Source organism: Crassostrea angulata, chromosome 3 (genome assembly GCF_025612915.1).
Source record: "Crassostrea angulata isolate pt1a10 chromosome 3, ASM2561291v2, whole genome shotgun sequence".
Classification (NCBI taxonomy): domain Eukaryota; kingdom Metazoa; phylum Mollusca; class Bivalvia; order Ostreida; family Ostreidae; genus Magallana; species Magallana angulata.
In genome coordinates, this window is record NC_069113.1 from 8,944,324 (window position 1) to 8,962,500 (window position 18,177).

Below are 18,177 nucleotides of genomic sequence, written 5' to 3' on the forward strand. Positions count from 1 at the left end.
CGGATAAAGGCAGATGTAGAGAAACATTATATAGCAAACGATATATCATTATTATAAGATAACGCTCGCCGGCCAGCTGTAACGGTATTCAAGCCCGCACTCATTTTCACATTCAGATATATTTTTTATAGCAGATCTATGTTTCTCATTAAAATAACGACTTCGTTTTAAGTATGTCAGGTGCGAGAGATCTACACGGCTCTTTGAGGCCAAAACCTCCAAAAAATCATGGTCCTAATTCCTCGAATACCGCAATTAAAGTATCAAAATGAAGATTTCATGGGAAAAGCTTGCCACCATCTTGTCAAGCAATGGAACTGTAAAGGAATTAAGGGGACTTGCAGACCGATCAAATGTGATCAAATTGACAAATCAAAACTTGTGGAGCGACAGAAATCCACACGATCTGGGGGTTCTTTTCCCTTGATGGGTCGGCCGAACGCTCAACAAAAACAAAATTAGACAGGAAACGATCAAATAAATTGTTTTCCTTTCGGTTTCAATTGAGGTTCCATTTCTTTGACATAAAGGAAAATATCAACAATATGCGGCAATAAATGACATGATTGTAAATTGTTTAGGTTTACTGCGCAAATTCTTTATCAGTTCTATTTTGAAACTCAGTTATGTAATTCAAAAACTAAAAAAAAAATTAATCTATACTTCATATATTTTAGAATTCCCTCACTGATATTAAACTTTGCGGAATAGATGGGGAAAAACTGACATGTGCATACATATGAAATAAAACAATTTATTCAATATAAAATAATAAATATACTTTGTATGAAAAGTAAATAATCTTTACAAAAAATTATCACATTGAAATCACAGGCATCTAATAACTTAAATTTTTTCTTAAACATACAGTTTATTATGTGAAAAACAACGCAGTTTGTGTTAAAATGTAACGGAATTTCTCTGGACGGACAGTTCTTGACCGAGTTCAACAAAACACAAGACGAAGAGAGTGGTGGGAGACCACAGCTTAGAAAAACTCCGACAATCTTTCATCATTTCTGAGCTTCTGTTCTAATTGCATATATTTGTGGGGGGCTTGCTCCTTGTGTCTGAAAAAAGAAAAAAAAGTCATTACTATAATGTCCTCTAATGTTTTGTAATAATGTGCAATTTACAGGATGTTGTGGATTACTAGAACAACGTGATACCGTCCCCTGATTGCTGCAGTTTAATGCATTCTTGTTTACATTTCTTTAAGAGCGTGAATAAGAATGGGAAAGCCTGGGAGGTATAGTTTTCCTTTAGATATTACACCATTGTTTAGATTTAAAATACAAGTCACACAAATATGCGAAATGGATACCTACATCATTGATTAATTAATAAGTAATTAATTTAGTAACATAAGAGAATAATTATCTTCATTGTATATGATTTAACATTCTTTTGGAGGATTAACATAAAATGTACTTTACAAGTGTCATTTTTAATGTAGAATATATAATATATTTTAATAAAATTGCTTTATCTTGGTCTAACAGTAAAACAATACATGTACTATAATATTCAAAATTCTCAATAAAAAAAATTATGTCACACACTATAAAGTCTGCAATTTAATACGGTTAATAACAAAGGGCAAAACAATGCAACTGCACAAAAGCACTTCAGGATAAACACTCTTCAGCATGCCCTGAGGGTGGGGGTGGTTGTTCTTTATCATTATATATAATATATATACAGCATTGGTAAAGCTTCAAGTTCTCTGCACAAAGGTACCATGATATTAACATTCTTCAGCATGCATTGCTAATGACTTTTTAATTGGTTCATAACAGGTTCTCTAAGTCTAGCCTGTGAGTCGGCCGAGAAGGAGAATCACTGACCGTGTGAGTCGTAGGTCCAGGATGTGGATCCTGAAGATGGCCTCCTTACAGTAGGTCAGGTACTCCTCCTCATCCTCCTTGCCCATCGACACCTGGTTCTGCTGGTACCACGCCTGCTTCTTCTCCAGCTCCTGACTCTCCTACTCATAGAATCATATTGAAAAATGTTACAATGATCTACATAGTGTTGATCACAGATACACACTTAACATCAAAAATTTTTTTAAAGTTAAGTGTCATGGATGATCAATTTGGATGTAATTCATTATAAAACCATTAAGTTTCTAATAAGTTTTAAGGCCAGGGGAAATGAAATTGACTTCATTGTTTGCATGAATTCAATATAAACTGTAACAATGTTTTACAAAAATCTACACAGTTTATAGTGAAGGCAATGATTTCAAAATATATATCATATCATGAATTATTAGAAGAAGTAAATATAATCAATGATAACTGATTGGGCACGGACCTTCTCAAACCTGGCCTGAATGAGGTTGGCCTTGTCAATGAGCCTCTGTTTGAGGTCAGCCAGGCACTCCTCCTTCAGGCTGAAGGCCTGTTGTTTGGACAGCTTCTCTGGGTTCCCGATCTTGGCCAGGAATGGCGCCAGGTAGTCAATGTCCATCTCCTGCTTCCTCATTTTCTCCTCAAGCTGCTGTCTCTCCTGTTAATCAGTCAACCATTGTCAAATATACAAACAAAAGAATTTTAGTTGCTATTAAGTTGTTGGTTTTTTGACTGTGAAATTATGGCAAATATTGGAGTTAATTTTCTACCATTTTATACTGCATCATAATTGTCACTCTCCTTTAATATTTGAAATAGCTAATGAATGTGACGGTATCTTGATCAAGTTCTCTTTGATGGTGAGCACTGAGCAAATTCTTTAATTAAAGGCATCAGAGTGATTTCTCTTACTTTAAATTCTAAGAATATAAATTGACAACCTTGGGAAATTCATCATTGTTTGAACCTCTGCATGAATAAATATTTAAATCAATGAACTTGTATGTGCATATCTGTATGACAAACAATGTAAACAGTACTGACCAGCTCTCTCCTGTGTTTCTTGGCTTTTTCGTTTCTTTCTGTGTCATACACAGATATGTCCAGTTCTGAGGCTGCTTCCTCTTTTGTTCTGTCATCCAAGATATTTCTAACCTAGAACACAAAGACATCTTAAGACTACTGTCAGATTTACTCAAATGACATTTGACAAACATAATATAAATGTGTTTTCTTATGAAATAAATATTTTAACGTAAACTAGTACAATGTAACAATAAATCAGTAGTATATATGTACATGTATGAATATTTTTATTTATTTGAAAGATCAGAACTATTTTTATTTCCTTTATACCATCAGGAAGGGAAAGGTGATAAAAAAAAAAAAACAAGTTAAATGATTTCTCATTTTAATTAAAAAAACGTGAGATGTAAACCAGAAATGTCCATACTCCTATTGATATCATTCAATCCTTAAAACAGGGGCTCTCCTGCTATGAATGTACCTAGTAGCTTTATAATGAATTCTGCAGAAGTATTTTAATATATCATTTCATGTGAAAAACAAACATTCTGTGTAGATAATAAGCCTGGGAATGATTTGTGGAAAGCTAGCCATGTTAACAAGGAAGATAAACCCCTGTCTATTGACATCAATTATACGATGGGTGCATGGCATTTCATCACTTTGTTATTCACCATGCAAAATGGAAGCATGTCAGCCATTTTTTTTCTTTCTCTACATATTAAAACGTTGAGCAAATAATGCAAGAAAACATGTGGTGTAAATTTACCTCATTTTGTGAATCTCGAACTTCATTTCTACATTTCTCTTCAGCTTTTAATAACTCCATTAACATCTCGTACAACTCCACTTGCTTGTTCATAGGTAGCATTGGATCAACCTGAAATAGGATATATATGCTTGTTTCACCAGCTAGGTTTCAGGGGGGTCTTTTTCCTTGCTGTTAAGATGTCTCTGGGGTCTTTCTATATTCTGTTTTATATTACAAGGTAAGATACAAGCAAATTCTATTTTGAAGAATAAGTAAAAGGAATAATCTTTATCAATGAATGAAAAATTAATCACAGGTACTTATTTCTCCAGGAATTTTCTCCAGTGATTATCAATATTGTTCTCTACTGACAGTTAAGGCTGTTCATTACAAAAACACTGTTCATTCAATAACAATTGACAAAGTGTTTCATTGCAGCATGTGACACATATTGACTTTAACAAATTATCTAACTGTATCATCTAACTCCCTGCCCACCTGGAAAGTCTGGTGCATCTCTGGATTGAAGGTGAGCACAGCTCCTTTCTCGTCCCAGTTTGGAGGTTTGAGGAACTCGCGGGTTGAGGCGGCAATTCTCACATCCTCGGTGTGGTAAGAGATGTGTATTTTGTCCTCAGCTACATGGAAAATTATCTCTGCAATATCTTCATTTGCAGGCTTGTTTCTATTTCTATGGAATTTCTGGATCATTTTCTGAAAAACACATCAAGTTTACACACAAAGAAGGATAACTCTGAAGAAGACTATTTGATTTAGAAAAACTATGTGTAAAACAATGTATCAGTAGAATTACATTTATTGGTCTTCCTTTGTTAGCAGATGAAGTTTCTTGGGGTCCAAACTTTTTGGCTCGTTTTCCAAATTCCACATATTTGTAGAAAAGGAAATCGTCTCTGTTACTGTATTCCTCAGTCATCTCTGTCTGAGTTTCCTCCCTTTTCACCAGACCATCTACACGGGCTTCATGGTAAAATATCATCACTCTCTCATTTTCTGGTCCTGGGGTGCTGGACTTGAATTGGTGTTCTAGAAGAATATTCACAAAACAAAATTTCACCTCAAGTATACTTTGTAATCATTTTAGCATTGGTAGGTTATAGATGATAAATAATGTCATACTTATATCTTCAGAACACTTATGTGCACAAGATACATATGAAATGTTTGTATAACAGTAAACTGGATACCTTTCAGACACCTTGGCCTGCCTGGGTCAAAGTTTTCACACACTTGACCTGTCCTGTGATTGGTCAACTTCTGGGTCAACTTGTCAGACCGATGGGCATAGTATTCATGAACTTTCATTAAATCTGTCACTGAAAAGGAAAATTCATGCATTTTGAATTTAATTGCAAAGTCAGTTCTCATTTTGTAAAACTTTGAACATCACTGACAAAATTACATGTAAAAGTATGTATCATATCGAAATCTATACATGAACTATACATCTGTAAAGCTAGCTACCGTGTATTATGGACAAATAAATAAACAAAATCTTTTGCTTACATTCCCGGTCTTCATAAACACTGAGTCTGGAGATAAGGCCGTCCTTCATCAGATAATGAGCAAACTTCTCCAGCTTGGCTCTCTTATACACTTTGGTCTTCTTACCATGAGGGCATCGCATCTGGAAATCTGCAGGTACATGTGTACATAATGTTATTACAGTCATACAGTACTTGACATTGAAAAAATAATAAACAACAGACCCAGAGACTTTGACCATCTAGGACTAGCTTTCGCAATTCAACACAAAGCTTTGAGCTTTGACATGACAACCATACCTAGAGTGCCAAAACACTTTCAAATAAAATAATCATCAATACCTCTGTGAGACAGTTTCAGAGCATCAACCCAAGATGGAGGCATGTCTAGGTACTTCTCAACCTCATGTTCTTCATCATCCTGCAAAGTTCAAATGTAAAATATAAAAGCACACAATGACTTTTTATGCCAAGCAAATTTAAATTTCTATGATAAAAAATGCACTTTAATTGATCTTCAAGGTTTAGCCAACTTTAATACTTAAACTCATACTTTATAAAACTTAGTTATGTACAGCACTGCACTTGTATAAAATGTTCAAAATGGATAGATAAATGAATGATTTGTAGATACATTGTACACTGTATCTTGTTCATATGATCAAATTAAAGTCTATCATAATTTTGCTTTTTGACAGGGGTTTTTAATTCAAATAAATAAAGTCATCACTTCACATCAGGTTCTGCCCACCTTGTTGTAAGACAGCAGGGGTTACGAAGCCAATCTCACACACACAATTAATAATGTACATATACATGTATACATAATCAATTCAAATGAACAAAAAGCTGAAAAAAAGAGTCATCACTACTGTTCCAATTGACAATCCGACTTACTAAATATTTCTTTCTCTAAATAAAATAATAAAAAAACAAAAGATTTAAGGAAAGTCAACATATTGTAATGGGAGATTCACTAAAAACCATGGAATGTCTACCTTTTCAATTTTTATCTCGGTTGTCTTAAATCATCATCAATTTATTTTTAATTGATAAGATAATGTGCAAAGTGTTTGAAAAAACTCTGAGAGAAATTTATAAATATTCAAAAGTGTAACAGGTGATTTTACTCCATAACTTATTGGAGAATGAGTGTGTGTAAAAAATATATTTTATACTAAAATCAGATCACACAATGACCTCTTCACAATGAACTTAACTTTGAAACAAATAATTCACCATCTGTTTATGTACCCATTGTTAATGTTTTCCAATTTTCCAGTTAATAAATTAAATGGATATATATATAGATGATATTAAAATATTAACAAATATCCCTCCCTGTAAAACAAAACAAAGATATAGGCATACAACGTTAATCCTCACAAAATATTCATAGAATTTTTTACCATGCATGCATATTAATAGATTCATTTGAAACTTTGGCATACTGTAAATAATGACATCCATAAAGAGATTTACAAATGTACACATAACCCTTAGGTAAACATTTGTTGTATTTTATTTTCTTGAAATAATATCTGAATATCACTCGATCGTTTGCTAAAAGTAAGAACTCAAATCCCAACTACTGTGAATAAATTCAAACAACTATGCCAAAGTGTTCTGTAATGAATGAAATTAAGTTCTAGAGATACAAAGTTAGCATGAAGCGCATGCAGGTTTATATGCATAGAAGTTGACCATTGTCATTTGTGTGTTTTCTCTTGTTTGTCCACTGGTAGCTGTTTTCTGTAACATGTCACAAACTAAAGAATTACAACCTACTCAATAATTCAAACATATACATACTCATTTTGAACAACAAAGAAGTTTAAAATTCTCCTAGAAGAGCTGGGTTTTTTTTTCATATTTTAATATTTGGAGGAAAGTTTAAATATGAAACTCACAGTTAGAAATATTCATTTCTTCGGCTGTGGTAGTTTAAGATATAATATTAGTTTTTGACAAAGTTAAAAAAAAGTTTTTTGAACTGATCATTGATTTCAATGAACCTCTAAACCCTTGAAATCTCTCTCTCTCTCTCTCTCTCTCTCTCTCTCTCTTATATTTTAAAACCTCATTATCAGTATGTATAACTTAATTAATTTCTATTTTTAAGCAAAGATGGGAGTCATAGAAAAGGTAGATCTGAAGCGACTACAGGTATACAAGATGCCTCTACTGATGTCTATTTAGATGCCTTGGATAAATGTAGGCAGGAAATGTCTGAATACTGTGGAAAACAGAACAACACCAATCATGCAGGAACTCACTTTTCCATGCTCTATATGCTAATAAATTAATATTAATCAAAACATATTTAAAAAATCACTAGAAAAAAAATATATAAGAAAATTAAAATACTAGAACATAACTTCAACAGATTCTTGTGGGCTTTAATGTTAATGAACAAACCAAAGTCACATGCTTTATCTGTTTTGGTTTCATGCAAGTTCTCCTATTTTGAATTTCAAAATGGCTTACAAGACACATTTTGTTTATGTCTTGCACATGCAGTTTGCTGTTAATATTGGACCTCTTCTACTTTTGCACTGGTCAGATACTCACAGTAGAAATAGATGAAGAGGTATACTTTCTCTACATTTGTTGAAATATCAGTATAAAATCACCAATAAAATCACCAAGAAACCAATTTTAAAAAAAGAGAAAAAAAATTTCTAGCAAATAAAAGATTTTTAAAAGTTCTACAACTATAGAACTGAAACAAAGAAAAAAAAAAGCTTAATACTAAATTAGGCATGTAAGGCAACTACATTGGTATAATCTAAACTCTATTTTCCCTATATGGTACTATTATTGATAAACAGATTTTCAATTTGTCTACTTTACTGATATAATGTAATAATTTACACATTTTCATATAATAGGGATAGTCAGTACCCATCATCCAGGTGACAATACCCTACCTCATCATCATCCATGTCATTCAGATCATCCTCTGCATCAGGAATCTTCAACAGGGGCTTGTCATTATTGGGAAACATGAACTCCCAAACTGTGGAGTCACCCAGGTCAAAACTTAATCCCTGAAACACAAAGATTCTTATCAAACATACTTTGAAAGGTACTTCTACTGATGCACACAAAAAAAATAAGCAGATATTCAAATTTGCATAATATAACAGGTAAAATAATTATACATACAATAGACTTTAAGGAAGATTTTTCACTTGAAATTTAAAACATTTTTCTATATCTTTATACATAGCTCTTCTTCTCAGGAAGATTAAATGAAGTCTAAAAAATGGCCCTAACATCCAGCCTATTTAATAGAATACAGCTAAACTGACCTTGACACCTTCCGAGCAGTCCTGCATGTTGACCCAGTAATTAACATTGTTCCACACGGACTCGATTCCCAGATAGTTGGAGCTGTCCATTGGATGGGACAGTCCTGTAAATGGCTCAATAAAAAAGTTCTCTGGTACCTCCCTCTTTCCGGATAATACTAACACCCAGGCATGGATGCGAAGACCAAAATAGGGGTCCGGTGGAGGTTTCTCCAGTTCCTGTTAAATGTATATTCAATCTGATCATGAATAAACTTTTGGTTTTTTTTTTAAAGGACCTGTAATATAATAATGAATATAGCAGGGAACTGGTATGTATACTTGTACAATGTTTGTAAAAAGATGCATTAAATCAAAGACAAAATCAGTGATGCCATACAGCTATTCTTTCCTCCTCTTCCTTCCTCTGTTTTTCTTTCTCTGCCTGTTTTTCTGCTTCTTTCTTTGCTTCTTGTTTCAGCTCAAACTTGCTACGCAAATCACGTGGAGGTTTCACATTATATTTTTTCATCTCTTTCTTTCTAGCTTCTTCTTGCACCTATAAAAACAAAAGTTTCTGAAACAAACTACAAAACCAATCATTTTAATCGACAAGAGATAGCTTTCAGATTCATCCTTCAAATGCTAGAAGTGACTTTTTTTGCATATGAAAACAACATGCAAATCATAATACTCCTAAAACACATCATTATCTCTGCTTAGTTTTGTGGAAGTTGATACATAATCATCTCCCAGTGACAATACGCACCTCTTCCTTCTTCTTGAGAAGAGGACAGATGTCTCGTGACTCATCTGCAAGGCATGTCTCCTTGGTGGCGTATCCACTGATGACATAGGCATCATAACCAGCCCCAATCAGAAGAGAGCAAAGCAGTGTACTGTACTCAAAGCAGTTACCCTTCTGTCGCTTTAGCACAGTAGATGGGGAAATCAATCGCTTGGGCTACAAAAAAAATTCAAAGCATGAATCAGTGCATTAATTCAATTAATTTTTACTCATTAAAAAAGGAGTTATCCAGCATAACATTTCCACATGTACATCCAATTTTCTTTTCTGTGAATTTGATGTTTTGTATCTTGTAAAAAAGGACATACCAATTCATATTCAGGCTTCAAGGGTTCTATATTTAAATAATCAGCGACAAATTCTGCAGCACCATCCCAATTGTACAATTCTTTAAATTCTAGGAGTGTAGGTCTTATAGTTGTGCAAACAAATTTCTGTAAGAGAAAATTTAGGCATCAAATATGCATGATAGATTTATATAAATGTTATTTATTGAAATTCAAATTAACTAACTAATATGATTTACCATATATTTATTACAAGTTTGATTTTATAGAAGAATCTATGTAGGTCACCCAAACACTGACTTAATTATTCTTACCTCCACTCCACATTCATTAACTGGATTGAGAAATAATGGTTTTCTATCTCGATACAATTGCACCATTTGTCGCCTAAAATTTTCTGCATACTGAAGCACTAGATTCTCCTTAGGCAAGTTGTCTTTGTAAGAAGGTGAAAATTCTGCTTGGTCAAATTCTTCCATTAGCGACCTATGTATTTTTTAAAAAAAGAATTACAAGTTAGCAGTATCAATATAAGACATTATTTTAAAATTCATTTGATAAACCCACATTAACATTTTTATGTTAAGGTCTCAAGACACTAGTGTGACTGATATTTAACTCAAAGTAGACCTGATATAAAGCTTAATCATGCAATTGATCTGCGCATAGTAAAATCTTATTTATAAATCGGGCGTCCTTATTATTTCTTTCAGACAAAAATTGGGTTGTTTCTAATTATCAGATTCATAATACACCAGTATTTTGGTTTCTATCCATTCATTTTAGAGATATACACAAACGTGCTACACATTAAGTGTAACATACTGTTCATATGATGGTGGATGTACAACTATCTTGGCCAACTCGGCCTTCAGTGCTTCAGCATCCTCTGTCAGATCCTCCCCCTCTTCATTTTCGGTTTCGTCCTCCTCCTTAATGACATCGTCACTGTCTATTTGGTGGATTTCGCCCTCGTTCATTTCTGAGGAATCCATGTTTTCGTTTAGACTTCGCACAACTGTTTCAAATCATTGCGCCGACATAGCAACGAAATAAACCTAAAAGTAAAATACAATAAACATTAAAAACATACAACGTTTCACGATTTTAACAATTATGACTGTTTTAATTATATCAATTTATTGGATAAAACTTATTATTAATGTTACATTTTCTAATGTGTAATTGTGTTATTTTACGTATTATTCATCCGCCAAATTTAGACAACCCGTACTTGGAACGAAAATTGTTGTAGATAAAACGTTTGTGAAATATTCGGCTATTCTCTTTTCTCCCGCACTTTAAAGTTTATATGGCATGCTGGTTCTAACATAATCTTATTTTATACTGAGCGTGCTTAGTATATAATATAATTAGCTACAATATAGAGCTTTTGTTAACAATTTCAATATTTATACTGTACAATATTTGATGTGATAACGATAATATAAATATATTAATACATGTACATAAGCATATTAATCTATATTCTATATTTTATCCATTATAATAATATTTTAATCTATATTCTATTTTATGAACTGTTTATGCCTAGATATTTGTAAAACTATATAAACATACTGTAATATTAACAAATTTTGAATTGACACTTATCCAGTATATATAAATTCATTTTACAATATGACAATATATTAACTGGTTCTGCATTTCTTTACGTACTGTATAGCCTGCATGTCTTTAAAAAATCATATTGGTAATGCTCTAATGAACTAAACTTATAAATTATGAATAATCGAAATAATTTATACACATAGAATACCTGAAAAGAAAATGTTGATTATATTCAATTCTCTTTTCGAAAAAATATATATTGAGGATTGTATCATTAGTTAGACTAATCCAGCCCGTGGCACACTTTTCGATATATTATCTCGGAAACACTACAAACTTAGTAATAGATGTCTAATGCATGACCAAGGGAAACGCAGATGTCAATATGTTTTTGCGGTGGCTGGTTCGATTCCCAAGAATTTCTCCTTTTTAATCACAATTTCCAAAAATCATGTATACCTTTATTTAATTCAATGTGTTTTCTGCATTTATATTAAATAGGCATGAACCCAAACGAAAATGAGAATACTGTAATGTTTGTTTTCACATATACAATGTAGATGCACACCTTATGATCCTTGAAGTAACCACATCTTGCATAATAAACTAGCTATACTATACACATGTAAATTTATAAACAAGGTTCTGTACAATCATTCCCCTTTTGCTGAAATTATGATGTACATGTAGGTGCATCTATTTTCATATATTTTATACATACAGAAGTGTAAGGAGATAATTCTTGTTCGTCGAATGCAAAAATCGGCCAAGAAATAACAAAAACAAAAAAACAAAAAAAAGGAGAAAGCTGTGTATAAATCGATCTATAAATGTAATATTTGTGTGTTTTAGTTAGTGGATACATGGTTGCTATATAGTATTTTAGGTTCTGTGTTAATAATTATTAGATCTAGTGCCTGTATTGTATTGTATTGTTTATTTGCTAAAATTCACATGAATCATAAGCGGTTGTAACACATTTATACAATTATATAAACATATTCATACACTCTATCTAAGCAAAAGCACACATCAATACTAGTATTAACGTTATACAATATTCTAAAAAAAAATATTATTCATACATCAGTGTACATTCATAGGAGGAGAGACTCTATAAATCAATAGCTCAAATAGTTATGTAAATAATAATAATAATTATAATATATTAATTGGATATACTAGCAGTTTGACATTCCCGTTTTTTACCTGCCTCACGCAGATACATTGCGAGACGGCACAATTGTTTGCAATTATGAATTGCAATAAGTTGAACTAACTTAATCAAACATTGAAGGACGAGTCCAGTAATATTTTTTAAATACAATACATGTAGACCTTTATAAAAAAGACAGATAAGTATAAAATGGAATTCATCATCGACTTCACCTAACAGGCACGTAGCATCGTTTTTGAAAGTGGGGGGGGGGGGCCAGACTCATCCAAAAAATCTTGACAAGCAAAAAAAAAAAAAAAAAAAAAAAAAGGAAAAATATAAGTTTTCCAAACTCTTCAAAATCCTAATCCGGGGGGGGGGGGGGGGGGGGGGGGGTGCTGGCGTACTATATAACTTCAATTTCACTCCTCATTTCCTTATTTTCATATCAATTTTTTACATACTCCCAAAAAAGTGGGGGGGGGGGGGCCAACTCCATGTTTATTCCATTTTTTATATGTAAATCTTAAAAAATTTGTTGCTGCGAGAAAAAGTGGGGGGGGGGGGGGGGGGGGGCACCCCCCCCCCCCCCGATGCTACGTGCCTGCCTAAATTACAATATTTGCAAATACGCATCGATCTGACAGTTCCATTATAAAGGCCTTGCCCTACCAAAAGCATATGCAATGACAGTCTATATTTTGTTAAAAGGACAACAAGGTTTTCCGGAATATTTTTACGCAAATAGAACCATTTTAACAGGAGCTCGGACTTTGGATAGTTGTGTCAAACAGCAGTGTGACGTAGCCCTGTCTATTTCATTGCTGGCCACTCGGCCATAGCTCAGTGAAATCAACAAGATTTGTCTGGCTTTTGAGCTAAGACTACGCAATCAGTGTATATTTCACTTCAAACCAGCGTCATTTTTAACTTGTTTTGAGGCAAGAAATAGATAGTTACATACTACCGAAAGTCCAAGGTCTTGTTAAAATGGTTCTAAAATCGTAAATCGGAAAAAGTGTCAGGCAGATGCTTGTATATACAATAAACATTTAGAGGATGGCTCGAAAATGCGTCTCTTTTCTGTATAAAAAAAAAAATCAGACAACCTCTGCTTTACTATTTTTAAGAAAACATTAGTGTTAGCCACATTCTGTGAAAGCCAGCTAGACTTCATGCATACCCAGAAATACTAATAATTCTCTGAAATTGAAACACCTTGTATTTGGCATCAACTGTAAAACCATTTCTTATAAATATTGCATGATATACAATTTTCTGTTTCAATCAATTTCAACCAATACGTAATTATGCGCAATTTACGTATAATACTCGAAGGTAGACGACCAAACTCTGAATAAACCATGATCGAAGTTTGACGTTCATTTTTAACTTTTAAAATTCTTTTACAAAAGTTTGTGTGAATTCGTTCTATTTCCTCACCAGAATGAAAACCCCATATCTCGGAGCAATAGTTAAGAACCCTAGATACATATGTATCAAAAATGCTTAATTTAGTCTCAATATTTTAATAAGTTATATAAAATAGATCTAGTGACTAAATGTACTTCTAATAACTTAATTATTAGTATGTACAGTTTAAGTTGAATAATACATGTATGTATACATGTGCTGCATAGCAAATCGTTGTTGAAATTTAGGAAAAATTCGGAGTACTTTGATATATATATTTACATCTACCGAGTATGATTCACTCTATTTCTTACAGAAACTTATTGTTTAAAAATTACAGGACTGAATTCTACACGCCCCGTTTATCGATTGGTCGCAACCTACAGCGACCTAATTTGGCTGCTTCTTTTAGCTAACGTACTGATGTACATTAACAGTAATTTCGTTCATTTAACTTTTTTTTACTTTACTTTTTACAATCAACTTATTAATTTGTTAAAAGAAAAATGTTAATTCAAACAATAAAATGCTTTGATGGTTTATGCAGGTTGTGAAGGTAGCGATCATTGCAGAAAATTTTTCCTGCAATGTCGCCACCTTCATATCCCGCATGAATCATCAAAATAAGCATTTTATTGTATAGATAATACGGTGGGGTCATATTTACATACATATAGGCCGACTTCATCCAAATCGTAAAAACATTTTGGAGTGTTTTGTCAACAACTCCTCATTTGAAATGCAATCATCAAATTTGTTTTGCATTAATGTCAATAATGGATTCCAAATCTGCACTGGAAAATGATGGTTAATATTAGATGTAATTTTACAATGCATTATACGTATCCCTTTCTAAATTGTGCATGTTTTTTTGTAAACGTTGTACAACATTAATTGTTAATGATATTTAGTTATTGATCAACGGTGTGCTGCGACTAATCTAACTAAATGTATATATGTACACTGTCAACAATGAATATATTCACCTGTTAATTTGGTATGATATATTATGTATATTCAATGCACAAAGTCGATGCTTTTGTTATGCACATGAAGTAGTCGTATTAAAAACCTCTGGAGATGGTATATATATATGGGGGTTTTTATTCTCGCTTTTTTTCTTCTGGTTTAGAGTTTCGGAGCTTGTATAAAAAAAATTATAAATAAAATAAATCATTTCAAAGTGATTCTTACCTCCATACATGTACATGTGTATGTAGGAGGTCCACGGTCCTTGCTTCTATCTTCAAATTCCTATAGCTGCAGGTCTGTAGCTCTCGATCTGAATAAACTGCAACGTTTACCTAGAGAGTTAAATTGTTAGAAAATCCTACAAACGAATAAAATAATGGGGAAATATATTGATCTTCTTTAAATTTTAATGTTAACTTTAACAATAAAAAAATTATGCATTCATCAAAAGAAGAATAAATCTAAAGTTACATTTTTTTTGTAATCATAATCGTTAAATAAACCTTTCAAAATCATATTCATTTAAGATTTCAACGATCAAACTCATGCGCAAAGGGGGGGTCAAGGAGGCCAATCCCCCCCCCCCCAAACACACAGCAAAATTCGAATTTCTTTATATTTATACTTTCTTCTCATTATATCGCGGGTTCCGTTGTATCGCGGTTTGTTCCAAAAAATAGGATTCCCGTTTTTCCGCGATTTTTCACAAGGAGTTCATGCACCAACATTAGGATGAGTGCAAAGAAGATTGTCAATGTATCGACAAATAAAATTTTTCTCACAAATAAAAATTTTTTCCGGAGAGAAATCAAGCTTAAAAATCCACAATGTATATGATGAAAAAAAAACTAAATAAAAAGCATAACAGAATGTATATTTTATTCGCTAACCAGTTAAAGTGACTTTGATTTCATGAATAATCATATTTTATTTACAAAAAAATAAAAACTATCCGTTATAACTAAACCAGGCTTCCAGATTTCCAATGCCGCGATACAATGGAACTCTCTAATTTTGTAGGTGAATAAGACTTCTGATTTAAAATTAGCATACAAAATAAACTAATAAACTCAGAAAAGCTAGTCTAATGCAAGCTTTTTGAACATCACGAATGACATGTGAAAATAATAACTTAGTATATCTTTTTTTAGGAAAAAAAATAAGTACCGCGATATTATGAGACACCAGTATACATTATAAAATAAACAAAAATAGGCCTCGGAACCCCCTAATACTAAGATTGATATAACAGTAATTATAATTTATCAATATGAATAAATTCGACCATCTTGTAACCTATTCATAACATATAGTTAACCAAGATGAAATTCATTACATCGGTGAATAGAATTTGGTGCTGTGGCGTAGCATCATGGAGGGGGAGGGGGGGGGATGCCAGTTAGTGCAGTGTGTGTCATATGTGCGTGTGCCAGTATGTCTGTCATACCTTTTTATTGTCATCTTAAATTTACATACATGTATGCTATCACATGGTCCCTTCCCTCTTTCAAAGTGATAAGCACTTCTTAGTTTGACAACCGTAAATGTAGGTGGCGAAATATGTTCTCTTTCCTTCGGGGGGGGGGGGGGGAGCTGGGGGCTACATAGGGTGAGTTAACCATGCATCGGACACATACCTTGGATCGGACAACTTTGTTTATAAATATACAAATAAATGTGCATGCGCTCATGTGTTGTTTCGTATATTCCTGAATTAGAACTAATGAACTTTATCATTATTAAGAACTTGACAGTCACATTGTCAAAGAAATAGCAATGTAGGCATCGTAAAACGCTTCAAATACGCCATCTTTGAAAATTTAGTTATGAAGATTTTACACTAAAGCATTATTTGGATGTTGTGCATTTGATTGTGAATTAGTGACAATGCACTCTCTGTGTAAAATAATTAGAAAGAAGTAAGTTTTGAAATAAATTTTGATTAAAATAAGTCAAAGAAATTTGAACAATTAATGTCAAGGTCATTTTTGCTCCATATGTTCATTTCACCATGGATCGGACACAAATTAACCATGCATCGGACAGTTTTCAGTGCATTATTTCTTCTAATAATAAGGAGATTATGTGCCCATTCCTTGTGATATACTTAAAATATGAAGTAAAATTAATATTTAAAAAATAATTGATACAAACATTTTCTTCAGATTACTTCAAATTTAAGTTTTACGCACACAGCCTTTTTAGTCCAAAGTTCCTGTAGGAGCTGGCACGATAAAGACCCCCTTATGATAAATATTCCTATAAACAGAAGCACTAGTCTAAATTCCTATAAGTAGATTTGAGGATTTACATTCAAAGAAATCTGAATAGCAATTGAATGAATTTATTTTTCCGAACCTTTGTATTTTTGCATTAAAACCAGAAACTGTTATTTTTAATTTTTTCAGTACTGTATAGCTGTCCGATGCTTGGTAAATATTGTCCGATCCATGGTGAAATAGTTCAACACTTCATTAATTTGATTAATTTTCTACATTTTTAACAATTTCACAATTACTTCTCCAATAATTAAACAAGGGGAAAACCTGTAACTTTTAAAACAAGTTTTATTTATATTTGGACGATATTTGATGCATAAACGAAGGGAAAAACCCAAAGGTGTCCGATGCATGGTGAAATCACCCTAAATATATTTTTCAAATTGCTAAATCATTCTGTATTTAAAAATAGGTGATCAATAAATTTTCAAAAAATTTCTTTTAAACTTATCGAGTAGGTATTATGGTATAGGCTTACTGTAATAAAACGTGAATCATATCGAAGTCCTGCCGAATATGAAGGCGTAACGATGTTGAGTGTACAGACTTTACATGCATGTTGCACTTGCTTGTAACTTTTGTACTATGTTGATTTAATTGTTAATGCAAATTATTCTGATATGTTGGTAATTTCTTTGATACAGAAGTTATAATTGATTTCATCAAATTCATGACGTTCTCGTCCTGCGACATACGTACATTATAGATTGTGTTTACATCTGCCGCAGTGCGCGTTGTCGCATTGCAGGTGAGAGTTGACCAATGAGAACACGCGTTACTTAGAAATCGAAGATACCGGTTTATTTCCTTCCCGCTACTTTGATCTCTGTAAGTGAAAATAGTTCCTTTTTTCACTTTCAGATTATCTGTTGGAAAAGTAAGAAAGAGAGAAAAATAACTAGTTAGTATACTGTTTACTTGAATTCCGTATTGGATGTGATATTGTCTTTGTTAATTTTTGTAAACAGGAAGGAAGTCACCAGTGTGTAGTGATACATCAGCTATTGAGCTCATCATCTGCACGACGATCGTTCGGGTTGTAGAATAAATTTCTTCTCTATCCATCATGGTAAGTGTTAATCTGCAGCCATCGATGCCCGTGAAAATGAATTAATTGTACGTAATGATCCTGTTATATGAAATAACTTCTTATTTTTAAGTGTATGAAATGGACAATCTTAAATCACACCGGCAATATTTTGTTTACATTGCAGTGATTTGCTAATGTTATTACAGGGGTATTAAACGCAATGCATTGA

The 18,177-nt window shown here is 32.8% G+C and overlaps 2 protein-coding genes across 9 annotated transcripts in view; one reads left to right on the forward strand and one right to left on the reverse strand.

Annotated features, from left to right (window-relative positions):
- Positions 1-734: 734 nt before the first annotated feature.
- Positions 735-10,564, reverse strand: LOC128179025 (dynein regulatory complex subunit 7-like). 5 transcript variants are annotated; one of them, XM_052846493.1, is made up of 18 exons: positions 10,352-10,564; positions 9,841-10,012; positions 9,548-9,673; positions 9,201-9,395; positions 8,832-8,990; positions 8,453-8,671; positions 8,069-8,188; positions 6,843-6,890; positions 5,481-5,559; positions 5,161-5,289; positions 4,842-4,970; positions 4,448-4,680; positions 4,132-4,347; positions 3,652-3,762; positions 2,901-3,011; positions 2,320-2,514; positions 1,848-1,987; positions 735-1,070 (listed from the first exon to the last, which is right to left on the reverse strand). In XM_052846493.1, exons 1-18 carry the CDS (start codon positions 10,519-10,521, stop codon positions 989-991), a joined length of 2,634 nt encoding a protein of 877 aa, XP_052702453.1. In that variant the 5' UTR covers positions 10,522-10,564; the 3' UTR covers positions 735-988. The 5 variants fall into 5 exon arrangements, with proteins under 5 accessions (XP_052702453.1, XP_052702454.1, XP_052702456.1 ...); XM_052846494.1 differs by lacking the exon at positions 6,843-6,890 and adding an exon at positions 7,710-7,739; XM_052846496.1 differs by lacking the exon at positions 6,843-6,890 and adding an exon at positions 6,036-6,050 and having other exon boundaries at positions 10,352-10,563.
- A 7,127-nt stretch (positions 10,565-17,691) lies between these two features.
- The window catches only part of LOC128179056 (calmodulin), a 5,064-nt gene continuing 4,578 nt past the window's right edge, over positions 17,692-18,177 (forward strand). Inside the window, exons 1-2 of one of the 4 annotated variants that reach the window (XM_052846547.1) lie at positions 17,692-17,746; positions 17,887-17,987. In XM_052846547.1, the coding sequence (XP_052702507.1) occupies positions 17,985-17,987 (3 nt within the window). In that variant the 5' untranslated portion in view covers positions 17,692-17,746; positions 17,887-17,984. Of the gene's footprint in view, positions 17,796-17,852; positions 17,988-18,177 lie in introns of those variants that run through there. The other 3 variants (XM_052846544.1, XM_052846545.1, XM_052846546.1) reach the window with 3 other exon arrangements.